The sequence below is a fragment of the Marmota flaviventris genome, chromosome 10, assembly GCF_047511675.1.
Source record: "Marmota flaviventris isolate mMarFla1 chromosome 10, mMarFla1.hap1, whole genome shotgun sequence".
NCBI lineage: Eukaryota > Metazoa > Chordata > Mammalia > Rodentia > Sciuridae > Marmota > Marmota flaviventris.
The window spans coordinates 106821462-106835467 of NC_092507.1; the positions used below are offsets into that span (position 1 = coordinate 106821462).

The following is a 14006-nucleotide window of genomic DNA, read 5'->3' on the forward strand; positions in this document are numbered from 1 at the left end:
TCAGAGTCTGGACTGAGGTCTGAAATTCCTCACACTCTGCCAGTCCAGCTCACTGGTTCTTCTCACCTTAGTTCACCAGCACCTGAATTGTGAGAAGAATCCCCTTAACTGTGTAGGATTTTCTTCCTTCTCTTCATGGCCTGCTCTCCAGCTGTGGGACAGCTGTCTGCATGAGCTTCTGCACCACAACGACCCCTCAATGGGGATGCAATGACCGCTCCAGGTGTGGGCTCCCTTATGTGAACAGAGCTTGTTGTCTGGCGTTGGGAAGAGGATTTTCTTGGGTGGAAGGTTATAGATGGATGAGTTGGACCAGGCTGGTCTCAAGCAAGGGAATGTACCCAGGGAGCAAAGCCACGGAACTGTAGCTTAAGACTGGCTTCAGAGACCAGGTTTGGCCACAGTGGCAAGTTTCCCGAGCTCAGGCAGGGCCAAGGGTTCTGCCTGTCGCTAAAGCAGCTGATGATCTCACAGTCTGGGCCACAGAGCAGCAAACCATGCCCGCTGAGGGTGCCTGAGCAAACCTTCATGGGAGATACTCACATCTGTCACATTCACAACCCCAATCTGTGGCTTGAATAGATCAATCTTGAAAGTCTTCTCCCAGTAAGCAACAAGCTGCAACAACAACAACAACAAAATCAGATTAGACAGCAAGCAGAGGGTGATCCCTGTTACAGCCACTTTTTGTGGCTGGACTCACCTGCCATTCTACCATAGTAACTGGGTCACCATTGGTTCAAGGTCTTCCGCACACTTGTGGGTACTTAGGAAATTGAAGACTTGGCCCCAGCCCTCAGGCACTTTAAATAAGCACTTAATAAAAGATGTCATAGCCCAAACTACGAAAACATATAATATAAAAGCTTCTACAGCTGTAAGGAAGAAAATTACAGAGATGGTCCAACATTGATTCCCAAATTACTTGTGGCTCTTTTATAGTTCAAGGGTGATGAAAGAGCTGTTTCCCTCCATCTCTCTCTCAGTGTTCCATTCGAAAAAAATCCCTTATCTTGTGCCACTTTGATACAAGAAATGGCAAAAAAAAAAAAAAGCAGTGATCTACCATAAGTTGGCATAAAAAATAAATAAAAGGAAGATTTCTTCATTCAGCCAGGCTTGGGCTCCATGTGGACAAATATCTGGGACAGGACTGCAGGAGCCAGAGGCCATCGGGCTGAGAAAATGGAGATACCCTGTGGTAAAAAGTGTCCCAGGGAAATATAGGGACTGATGAGCACTGAGATTTTCAGGAATCTGGAAATCACAATAGTGTTAAGCTTACTCCTTTGCAAAAACCAAGTCAAACACACAGAAGTGACCAAGAGCATTGCAGATTATCTACAAGCTTACATAACAAAATAGTAAGATAAACAAGAAATACAACCAGGCAGAAGCAAAAAAAAATTTTTTTTAAAAAAAGCTGTGCTCTGTTCAGTCATATATGGCCAGGACTTTCTAGAATTACTCAGAATTACAACATTGGTTTCAAGTGTCGTAGAAGTCTCTGCCTTTGATTCACCCATCTCCACACAGGATTGGATATCAGGATACTTGAGATCATTATATCCCTCAATTTTCTGTATTTAATCATAGTATTCATGATTTCCTGGATTTAATCATAATTTATAACCTACACAACTAATATTAATTCCTGGGAGATAAAGTTTTTATTTACTGAATGATAACTTATACTCATTACGTGCAGTTAGCTCTACTGGAAATGATCACCATAGACCTAGGTTGGCAGATCTCTTCAGCTGTCATTCTTTTCATCTGTCTGATAGAGATCATGATAGCACCTGTGTCACAGGGTTGTTGAGAGGAGGAGTTGTGATGGTGCATGGACAGAACTCCCTGTAGTTGCAGATACCCAGTAGAGGGCATTATCTATATTCATAATCATTACTACCGGATTCACGTACCATACAAATTCTCTTTATTCTTTTTAAAGCCAAGCATAATGAAAGTTTCCTTGATCATTGACACTGGTTAGAGTTCAGACTCTAAGGTTCTTGCACCTTTAATACATGTTAGATACTCCCCAGCTCCTGGGGGACGCACCATGGATGAGGTAGGCATGGTCTCTGCCCTCAAAGAGGTCTCTCCACCAAGTTCTTAACTCTACAAAAAAATATTAATCTCTGGATTTTATTATGTAGTAATTCGAGTTGCTTCAAAATGATGGTCCCTGCTGGCCAGAGCAGTGCATGCCTGTAATCCCAGCAGCTCAGGAGGCTGAGGCAAGAGGATCACAAGTTCAAAGCCAGCCTCAGCAATGGCGAGTCGCTAAGTAACTCAGTAAGACCCTGACTCTAAATAAAATACAAAATAGGGCTGGGGATGTGGCTCAGTGGTTGAGTGCCCCTCAGTTCAATCCCTGGTACCCCCTTCCCACAAAAATGATGGTCCTCACCCAGAAAATGAAAGGAGTTACAGGGAGGGAGAGTGGTGGGATGAGGGGCATCGATGGAGAATGGCAGAAGGAATCCACCCTGCTCACTTGGGTGGGTCTCTCTGAGAGTCTCCAACTCCTATCTCTGGGTTATGAGAACAGTAGTAAGTCTGGCCATTTCAGTGACTGCACCAGGCCCCAAGTTCAATGCTCTCCCATGAGCCAGGATCTCCCACACCATAACGGGTGGCCCCTGGGCTTCTTTAAGTGCCTTTACTTATTTTATCTCCTCCTTCATGCATGAGAGCCTCATGCTACACACAAACATGAGACTGAAGGAGACCAGAAATGGGGCCCTGGCCTGAGCCACTTACCAGAGGAAAGTCATCTGGGTCGATCCACACGATGCTCAGGTCAGGGTTGTCAGTGTTGTCCCGGGCCACCTGTTTCAGGATCTCCAGGAACTCATAGCCATCTGAAGTAGGATTCAAGAAGGTTGAGTAACCCCTGCACACACATGGGTTCCCACACGGAGAGCGGAGAGCTCATCTTTCCATGAGGGTGTCTTAGGCCATTTGGTGTGTACCCTCAATTATAGGATTAGTCTATAAAATGAGTCATGTGAGGGTTCCAGCCACAAAGCATCTTATATGAAGGAAACCATAAAAGTTTTCAATAAAGAAATTAAAAGCTCACACAGAACTGACCAGTTTCTAACCTAAAGCCAAATCCCATTTTTTTACTTGCATAGCCTTAGTGAAAAAGCTTAGTGCCCAAGCAGATGACCCTTGCCTGTCCCCAGTGACCCTGAGCCATCTCTTACAGCATGTGCTATCCATCAGAGTTTCCCCACATCTGCTCTATGGGCCAAGAGCATTTAAGTCTTCCCTTGGTTCTGTGCAACCTGGAATTCCTAAAATCTTCCAACAAAGTGTGCTCCTGTTCCACAGTCAAATGGGGCTTCCCACTCCCTCCTTCACCAGTTCTGTTTATACTCTGCCCTCCCTCTGTTCAGTCAGCAGTATTCACTGCCCTCAGGGAGAGATGATTCATATAGGAAAAGCAGAGACAAGGCTTCTAACCTTCAAGAAACAAACTTTCAAAAGCCTAAACCTTAAAGAGCTGGTGCATAAAATCTTCACTATAAGCAAAAATCCTAGAAGAACTCTTTGGTAAGAGATGGCATACTATAAACCCTCAGTGCCACTATTCTATCCTTAGCTAGAACAGATAAGAGTTTAGATTCTGGCATGTCCCTGAGAATAAACAGTGTGTGTGTGTGTGTGTAAGTGTGTGCAGGAACCCAAGCTGTGTGTGCATATGTGTCCACCTATAGAATCTCCATAAGGTCAGGGAATCCAAAAGTAGAGAGGACTCACACTTTGCTTCAGAATAAAACTCAGGCAAATGGAGGTCCCCAGAGTGTTTTAGAGACACCCTTAGCACGAGGGCAGAAGGAGTCAGGAGGCTTCATGGAGCTGTCTGTGCTTCTGAGAAACATGACTAGAGTCAAGGTGGAGGCAGACCTGATGATTTACTACAGGTAAATAGTAAGGGACCGGGCCAGTGGTGACCTGCTTAGAACAAGGGCCACCTGGCAGACAGAATGACAGACTTCTCTGAAGAAGCCCATGTGGACAGATGATGATGACCCCACCAGCTATGCCTGGGAACCAGCAAGACCCGAGTCCTTAGGATGGTTGGGTGGGGTTGAGGGACAATTAATTCGGTGGTACACAACTCCAAGTAGACATTTAGGTTCAGCTCTAAACGATTCAGTTACTTTCTCGCATAGCTGAATTTATGGCCTGAAGTTTAGACGTTTATTATAAACAGCTCACCAACTGCTTGAGAATTCAGTCCAGCAACTTCCGTTTCTTTGAAAAGCATCTTCCTTCCTCCCAACTTCCCACCCATGCCCCATGGCCTCAGTTTAACAAAACTCCCTCTCCAGCAACTGGCCTCTGTTTGGCTATTTCAGCCCTTTGGCCAAAGTGTTGCTTACAATTCTTCTTCTCTAATATATTCCAGATATAACGCATACTATTAGCAGCTCTGCTTTGGGTGGGTGTAGTCTCTTTAAATATTACTAACTCATACTGAGGAGTCCCACTGGTGCCCTTAGGCATTATTACCTGGAAATCAAAGTGACACTAATGGAGAAGAGGGTTTTTATGGCCTGCAGTCTCTTCCTGCAGAGATGACTGTGTTGGCCTAAGTGGTTTGTCAATCTCTGCTCATCCTTATATTGCAAATGAGATTATATGGCAGTCACCTGAGATTGACAGGTCCTGTGCTTTAGAGTTTGTGCATCTATCACCTCAGGGATGAGGACAGGGATAGAGGAGGCAGGGGTGGGGTTCTGCTCCTGCTTCCTGTAGGTGTGACTGAGAAGGTCAAGCCCCTCCAGAATGTCACCAGCTGCTCTATGTGGTGACTGTGGCTCTCCTCATGTGCCCATGTCATAGGAGAAGGAAATAAGGAAATGCACAGAGCATCTGTGGATTCGTGGATCATAATGCACAGACAGCTAGGAGGAAGCCCCCCCCCCCCAAAAAAAAAAAAATCTACAGTTACTGCTTTCAACAGCAGAGAAGAAAAGGAAGAATAATTGAGGTGACATTGCCTATCTTCTGGAAGATGAGATTCTAATGTTAAAGTGACCTTGACAAAACAAAGAGGATGAAACCCAACAACACAGACCCAAAGGCAAGTAGAGAGTAAACCTGAGGTGCAACCTGAGACTGATTTACATAAAGAAAAGGAGAGAACTGAGGCCACAGAGAGGAGCTCAAGTCTCCAGAAGCCATGCTTAGAGATGCAGAGGGCACTGTCTGTAGTCAGAACTACAGGCTGCATGTACAACAGAGCACTGGAGTTTTCTGATGGAAAAAAATTCACATAATGTTAGGGTTCATCAAAAGGAATGTTCCATGAAAGAACCAACAGCACATTTCTATTCTACATTTTATAGCAGGTTCAGAGATAAAAACAATAGAAGAATAAAAATTGAGTTGTAGAAGAAAAAATAAAGTGGATTAGAATTTTGACATAAATAAAATAATTCAAAAGTGGGGGTTTAAAGCCTGTTTTTAAGAATATGAATGGTGTTTGTGAAGAGAATATTCTTCATGTCTACAAAGGAACAAGGAAAGCTCAAAAACCATTCAAAGAAAAAAATAAATAAGATTGGCATTAAAGCAGAGAAGTTTCATTGAGATCCAAGGGCAGCCCTTTTTGGGACGGGGTACCAGGTATTTTACTCAGGAGCACTCAGCCACTGAGCCACATCCCCAGCCCTATCTTGTATTTATTTAGAGACAGGGTCTCACTGAGTTGCTTAGCTGAGGCTGGCTTTGGATTCACCATCCTTCTGCCTTAGCCTCTAAAGCCGCTGGGAATACAGGTGTGCACCAATGCGTCCAGCAAGGGCAGCCCATTCACTTGTGGGGTGAGAGATTCCATAATGGGCAGTCATCAATGGCCCCGGATATTTTCAATAACAGAATAGCCCGTTCTTCAAGGAGGTAGCCATCACAACACTGAAACACATGGGTTCTGGGGCCAAATGACCTTGTCTAAATCAGCATGTGATTCAGGCCACATTATTTAATGTCTTGTTTCCTTGTGAGTAAAATGGGGCAATGATGATACTACCTACTTCATGGGGTGATACTATGTCAAATGAGTATCTCTGAGGCACTTAAGACAGTGCCTGGCACGCAGTAAGGTTCAGCCATTATTTTTCCTCAATGATCCGACATTTTTCTGAATGCAAGGAAGCCGAAGAGCCCCCAGAAGCCCAGCCATTCATCTGTGTATTCTACACATATGTATTAAGAGCAGTGACCTGGGTGCCAGGAGAAGGTTAGGAACAGTCTTGGACCCATAAGACAGTGTGTCCAGGGGTGGTTCTTTGTGGCTCCTGTTGCTGATTCTGTGAATGAAGAGTTTTGGGACATCTGTACCAGCTGGTTGACGGAGAACCTTGCCTTCATAATTGAATTAGAGCCAGTTTAACTGCTTTGTTTGTAAGGCATTAGCTCACTCGAATCTTCCTGATTCAAGGGGTGCAAGCCTCCAAGGCTGTCTCCTCTTCAGTCTCCAGCCCGGAGTAGAGCTGTTTGAATGGCTTCTCATCAGGCTGGGAAACCTAAATTAGGGCAGCTCACCTGGTGTCATATGTATTCCATTGCTAAAATCCTAAGTTTTAAGTTCCTTTTTCTGCTCTGGAGAGCTTCAGTTTCTTGGTAAAACTGGCAGATACCCTGAACAAGGAAAATAGCCACTGGGGAGCCCCCTCTGCCCAGGACGGCAGCTGCAGAAAGCCTATTTCACTTTTGTAATTAGACATTAAGCACAGGATTAGAGCACAGCTGGAATTGTGAGAGTGGACCAGTGAGTTTGAAGTGAATAAATGTTTACTTTATCAGTGATGGACCTGGCTTCAAGTTCTTTTTAGCTTGTGACCAGCTAGCTTTCAGAAGGAATAGCCCATAATTCAAAAACTACATGTAGAGAAAAGGGGGGGGGGGTGGGATGCTATTCAGAGACCCGCAGGCCGAAAGCCCCCTAGATTTGGCAGCTAGAGGACTATTCCCTGAGGCTATTAGAGAAACACCAATTTCCAGAGCCACAGAAAATCCCCAACATCCTGAACACCAGGCAGGTGCACAGCCCCCTGTCTTTTCTTTTGAATATTTGCAGGGTTAAAATCCTTTGACCCTCCTAAAGGCCAAAAATGAGATTGATAATCCTTAACAGTCAAGAATGTCTTCTTTGCACCCAACTCCTTGTGAAATCTCCTTCTTCACAAGAAGTTCATTTCCACATTTCTTCCTTTATAGACACAGGACTTTGTTCTTTGTATGCAGAAAGTCCATAATCATGCTGCCCCGACGTTTACTTGTTGAGCACTTACTGAGCACAGAGTACTTTTGCATTTAGTCTTCACGTCTGGTCTTGATGGTCTTATCTTCATTTCACAAAGAAAGGAAGCAAGATACAGGGAGAGGAAGTGACTTGTTCAGACACATATGAGCAAGTGGAAGATCCAGGAGTCTAACTCAGATCTTTAGTCTGTATGTCTGGAGCTGTTTCCACCATTCATCTTCCCTCTAAGGTCTCAGCCCTCTTCACAGTAATGCTGCCATCTTCCTTCCTTCCTTAAATTTGTGCCCCCCGAGAACCTCAAACCCTGAGTAACAGCTTCAACATCAGGGAGGCAGGGGCTGGGTCACAGAGGGACCAGTCCGTGTTGTAGCCGTGGCACTGGTGGGCTGCTCCTGCCTTTCCCGTGTTGCAGGGTAGTCCCGCCCTACCTCTGATCACACTCCTGAGCCCTGTCCTCCCCACAGCCACCGTGAGATGGGTGGGTTAGCCTGGTGATGATGTTGAATACAACGACTAGAATCTCAGATATGGACCAAAGTAAAGAGGAAGGCCCTGAGAACTCCAATTCCTTTCCAGCCACTTGGGTTTTAGTCCCCAGAGTCCAGGACCCAGGACTGAGGGATGCATGCTGAGCCAGAAGGTTTCCCATGGAAAGCAAGTGGCCTCTGGGAATCATATCTTTGTGGGAAGAGAAACCGGTGATTATCCTTTCCTGATTCCCTGGCAGAGGCTGGTGGGAATGAGCCTGTACCAAGCCCTTGGGGACTAGCTCCAGGCTGGGAGCAGCCATGATGGGAGCCAAGGCCCCATCTGGCAGAGGCACATGTCTTAGTCAAAGCCATGGCCCAGGAGCAGACAGGCCTGCCGTGCTGCCCCCCTGCCCTTAACCTCTGTCCTGTAAGCTAATCCTGGGGAACTGGCTGTGCTTAACCCTACTAGGCACTGGAAGGATCCCTCCCCCGACTCCACATCATGGAGAGTTGTGAGCCTTAGGGTCTCTGCCTAGGCATAGAGGCTGAGGGTTGGGACAGCCATGTGACAGGTACACAAATAAGTAGGCCAGGGGCCAGCCCGTCGCGCAGCTTAGAGGTTATGTCTGGAGAGGACATTAGGTCTGAAGTTGGGGGACCTCACACAGGTTCCTTAACCCCTCTGGGTCCTCCATTTCTCCCTCTGGAAATGGAGCAAATAGCTGCCTTGTTACTCCATAGGCTTGCTGATAATTAGGAGACGCTATTGTCATCATGTAAAGACGGTGGGGCACCTGTCCTGGGCCTTCTTCCTTTCCCTCCTATACCCATATCAACCTTTTATTCATTTGAAGTTTTTTCTCACTACTTTCATTTTTCATTGATGGGAAGGTTTGTTTTTTTTTTTCCTTTTGCCTTCGGTAGGTATATTTTGAATCTTCACAATGTTCCAGGCCCAGGGCCAGGTGCTGGGACACACAGGTATGTGAGGCAGATAACCACCCCTGCAGGTCTTCTCTCAGAAAGGCTCAGGGGGTCCTCAGGCCAAAGCCTACTTAGTAGGTATGGAATTCTCCAACAGCAGAATTCTGTGGGCCTGTGCCCTATAGGGAGCCTCAGAAGGACAGACACAGCTGGCAGTTCTCCCTGACAAAACACAGTCACCCAGAAGCCACATGTGAGCGCAAGATGTCTACTTAGAATGGGGGACATTGTGTGGGCCCTGTATTTTTGAGATGGTGCCTGAGACATAGGACCCTGCTGCTCCTTACTTAGACTTATTTCTATGTTCTGTCTTCTCCTAATCCTTGAACCCCAGAATTCGGAAGACAGATGCATTTTCATGATGGAGAGAAGCATAAGGTGGTGGTTACAGAGCCCAGACTTGAGGCTGGATTGCTGGGTTTGAATCCCATTTCTACCTGTTACTTGATATATGACTGTGGGATACTATTTAATTTCTCTGTACCTGTGCATCCTCATCTGTACCCTGGGGAAGATGAAATAACAGCCCTTATCCAGAGAATTATTGTAAAGATTACGTGCACTAATGTTTGGAATAATGTTTAGCATCTAAGCTAGTAAGAATCTAATATCGAACTTGCTAAACCAACTTTAAATTTAAAAAACTTAAAGAAGCATTTAGTGTTCCTGATGGAGACAATTGGTCTCAAAATCATTTTTACAAGAACCTGAGGCAGTGGAAGCTCAGGTGCAACAGGGCTTGGAGACTTGCTTCTAGGGCCTGTCACTAATTCTGTTCCACTCCTCAAGACAGCAGCCTGTCCTTGCCTTTCCAGCTTGTTAGTGCTAATATTCCTGGTGCCCTTGGAGGATATCCATCCAGCACGCGCTCATGTAGAAACGCTGCTTTGCAAACCTTTCATCAAGTGTTATAAAGAAGATGTCAGCCTGATGCAGACACATCTGGGGGAGGCAGGCAAGAAAGCCGTTCATTTTCAAAGCTGTCAAACAAGCAGCTCTGGGCCGGCACTTGAGTGCTGCTGTGGGAAAGAAGGTTTGGGTGGAGGTACTAGGGCTGCTGTGGGTCCCCAGCAAGACAACAGAACCCAGGCAATGTCCTTCCCAGCCAGGTCTCCCTGACAGCACTGGGATGGGAGCTTACTGCAAGGAGGAACCTGACGGTTACGCTCCAGGGTCAGGACAGAGGGCACTGCCTTCTCCCAGGAGGCCTGCCTATCCTCAGCTTTCTGTGGTGGGCCACCATAGCCCTGTGAAGGTCAGAACTGCAACAAGAGTCCTTGTGGGTCCAGGCCACTGGGAGAGATATGAGTGATGGATGCTGCTTTATAATCTCAGATTCCAAATCCTGGAACATCAGTGAGCAGCAAAGAAAGTGGGATTCGTCTTCATTAACTGGGCACTCAAGCTCCCAGATGGCTCTGCTCTCTTCTCGCTTTCCTGCCCTCCTCCTGCTCACACAGCCCTTGCCCTTTCTCCCTACACTGCAGCAGCACTGAGCATGCTCAGAGCCCGAGGCCTGCCGATTGGCAGGGGCACTGTTGGAGAGGTGGTGTGATAGGGTGGACTTCTTCCCAGAAGAAGCCCTCAGGAAATCTAAGCTCACATTTCTGTGGTCCCATAGCCCTGTGATCTTGAGCATGCTACTGAACTTGTTGGGTTTCCATTTTCTTGTCCTTCAAATACTGGAGGTGGAGGGGGTGGTGAAAGACAGCGGAGAAGGGAGAAGGTGTACTGAATGGTAGGACTCAGAATGGCATATAAGTAAATGTCTGCAGCATGTCTCCCCATAAGGGTGTGGGTGGGGAGCCACACAGCCCTCAGCTTAATGCCACTGCTTCCCAGCAAGTTAACCTCTCTCAGCCTCAGCTTCCTCCACTCCTAAAATGGGTATAAAAATAGAACCTCCCTTGTGGGATTATGTCATATAAGCACACAGTGAATGACATTATTACCACCTTCATCATAATCACGATACCTAATCCTGATGCTCTAGAGAGCCTACTAGAATGTGAACTTTAGTTTAAGTGCTGTGGGTGCTACAGGCAAGTTACTTAATCTCTAAGACTCCCTTTCCTCATATGTCACTGGAATAATAATTAAATCACCATCTACACATCACCGAATGACTTTAGGACTAAATGAAATCATCTACAGAAAACTCCCAGCTCAGTTCTTCAATACTGTTAGCTCTTTAAGAAGAATCGTGCTGCTTTCCTGGATGTATACCCTTCCTCCTTTGGCAGGGCAGGTAGCAGTCTGGTCAGGCAATAGGTCCTGCGCAACTTGTTAGCAAGAGCAAAATTATCCAAGGAACTGTCCTGGGCAGAATTGAAATTCTTAATCCTGTAGCCAGGCCTCTGGGCCCAGGTTACACATGGATGCCCTGCAGGTAAATCACTGACTAACCACAAAGTCAAAGTCAGGGACCAGAATGGAAAAGCCCTTCATTTTTCCAGTCTGATTGGCAAGGTCCTCCCTCTGCTGAAAGACGATGCTTGCAGAGCTCCTCCCCCTCCCCTCAGTGCAGTGCTTCGGCTTCTGAGAAACAAGCCCCAGCTTGGTCTCCTTGGGAGAAAGGCAGAGCTTTCAGGCCCAGGGATATTTGTGTAGGGAGGAGGTAGAAGAAGTTTCAGGAGCTTGATTCATTGCAGCAGCAATCTCGGTCAAACAGGTTTCTGCAATTCAGGGAGGGCTCTTTGTTCCATTGTTGCAGAGAGCCAGACAGGCCTCCCCACAATCCTGGAAGGGGGCAGTGGGGCGGGAAGGAAGTTCCCTGGAGTCCTGCCAGCCAGCAGCTGCCAGTAGCAACTTCATCTCAGTTCACACAACACCAGGGATCCGATTCTGTTTGATTATTGCTTGTAAACCTTAGGCAACTGGCTTCATTTGGTATTTTCTCCCCCAGGGATAGAGGATGGTCAGAAACTGTGAAAAGAAGTTGAAACTATTCTGGCTTTTATTTATTTACTCACTTATTTATGGACAAGGCCACGATCTCCTTGAAGAGGTTTTCCAACTGTGCAAATTTATAATAAGAAATCTGGCACATTAACAGATATTCAAAAAAAATGAACAGGAGAGGTAGAGGAAGCTCTCAGGTGATTTGGAGTATAAATTTGGTTTTGATGTAATGGAATATTATTTGATCCTAAAAATGAGTGAAATACTGATACACGCTGTATCACAGGTACACTTAGGAAACATCATGCAGGATGAAAATGTTATAGACTTAAGTAGTATCACAAAGTTGCACAACTTGGTGATATCCAAAACCCCCACTGAACTGTGCATTTTAAAAGGGTAATGATGATGTGGATGATATTTTAATTTTTTTTAATTGTAAAAGAATTTGGGTTGCAGTCAATCTGACAATCTGTCCCACAAATATTTTTTGGGCACCTGCCATTTGTCAAGGCATTTTGAAGAATTAGGTATACTGAAAGACATCTGTCTCTCCTTCATGATGTTCCACCAAGTGTGTTTCTTGGATAGCTAGTAAAATTTCTCTGAGCCTGTTGGAGGTCACCTCTCGATGTCTCCCTCCAAGAGTAGCTAAAGTCCTGACAAACACCTTTCGAGTCTACATTTCCTAGAGCAGTGCTTCCTAAGTCTGATGGTGCATACAACTTGGCTAAGGTCTGTCTCAGGTAGCTCAAGGGATCTTTGGTACTTTGCAGTCTGGACACTGTCAGGTTTTGGAATCCTGCCCAGGCACCTCATGGCCCAAGGCCTTGCTGCTAAGCCATTCATGATGGAGCTCCTTGCATCCTAGGTTGCATTCTGGATGGTTTCAGGTCTCTAAAAGGACACAGGATCTCTATTTTCACTTTCTTTTGGGGACCACTGTATCTCACAGAGCATCGCCCTAGGGAACCAGCATTTCACCTCCTGCAAAATTCAATTTTTCTGCACTTCACCAGGGAAAAGTTGTGCAAGTTGCAATAAAAAGAATTACTCATTCAATTATAGAGTCAGTCTTGCACTTTGTAAAATAAGCTGCTTGGTTTGCTTAGTTCTCATAGTTTAGGGAAATATGTTTTATTCTGTTGAAGGATACATGTGTTATTACATTAACATAAGATGTGATTTATGTAGGCTAGATCATGAAATTGGTGACTAAATATTTAAAGTGAACAGAAGTTCATACACACATGTCCTGTCGAGCTTGCATATTCTAGTGCTCTCGCCAGTGCCCAACACTCCTCCAGTTGGGGCCGCTAAGCAGAATGTCTAAAGTTCTAATTTGTCCACACCTTCTCCTCTTCCCTTAGCTGTGTGCACAACTGAAGACAGATTCACACCTAACAGGTGACCACCAGGGGGTGCCCAATATCTTGCGGTTGCCACATAGAAAGGATGCGAGGGAGGAGAAGGTAAGGTGAGACAGTTTCTGCTAACAGCTAAGCAGATGGGGGGTGTCCTACCTGGGTCACTCCTCTCTGCAAAGGCCACGATATGGATCCCATTCAAGTCATCCTCCTGAAGGAGAAAAGAAACCAAGGTCACACTCTCAGATGGAGGAGTGAGCCAGGGACAGGGACACAGAGGTTTGGACTGGAAATGGGTGGGTGGAGGTTTGCAGGACGTGGAAGGGGAACGGACATGGAGATACAGAGGAACAGAGCAGGGCATACATTAAGGAAGGGGACAGAGATGAGCAGCTGGCAGGAATGCATAGAATTTTGATCAGGGATTTGGATAAATGGGTTTGCTAGATGGGAGAACACCAGCTACACATACCAAGACATAAGCACTACATGGATCTCACTCCTGGGTTTGGTCAGTCCAGAAGAGCAGCAGTAAAAAGTGAAATGAGGAAGAATGTGAGTCTGGCTTATCAGGAGCTTCCGGGGAAGCAAGCATGCAGAGGCAGCTCAGTGACTGCGGCTACCAGTCTGTTTCAAGAATTTGCCACCAGGAGGTATCATCAGCAATATATCAGATTATGGGAACTTCTGCATGCTGCTGATAGATCCTGAAACCATCCCCAAGTGGGCAGCAGATGAGAACCCTCCAGGTCTATTAGGATGTGGGTTGTTGTTGTTTATACAAGTTAGGACTCTGGTTGAAGAAACAGCCCATGAAGTTAGTAGGGGGACACCCTGCTGGCTGTGACCTCCAGGGGTTTCCTTGGGGTCCTTTCTGCTCTCAATCCAAAGCTTGCCAAATCAGTATGAGCATTTCTATGAGTGTGGGAGGCCTCAAGAAGACTCATGAATTGGGGTCTCTGGAAGATTGAGGGTGTATGATTGAGGGAATAGTGA

The 14006-nt window shown here is 45.9% G+C and overlaps 1 protein-coding gene across 1 annotated transcript in view; it reads right to left on the reverse strand.

Annotated features, from left to right (window-relative positions):
- Casq2 (calsequestrin 2) overlaps positions 1–14006 on the reverse strand; it is a 61322-nt gene that overhangs the window by 2338 nt on the left and 44978 nt on the right. Inside the window, exons 8-10 of the mRNA XM_027940276.2 lie at positions 13167–13221; positions 2770–2870; positions 544–618 (exon numbers count right to left, since the gene is read on the reverse strand). Of these exons, the coding sequence (XP_027796077.1) occupies positions 544–618; positions 2770–2870; positions 13167–13221 (231 nt within the window). The remainder of the gene's footprint in view (positions 1–543; positions 619–2769; positions 2871–13166; positions 13222–14006) is intronic.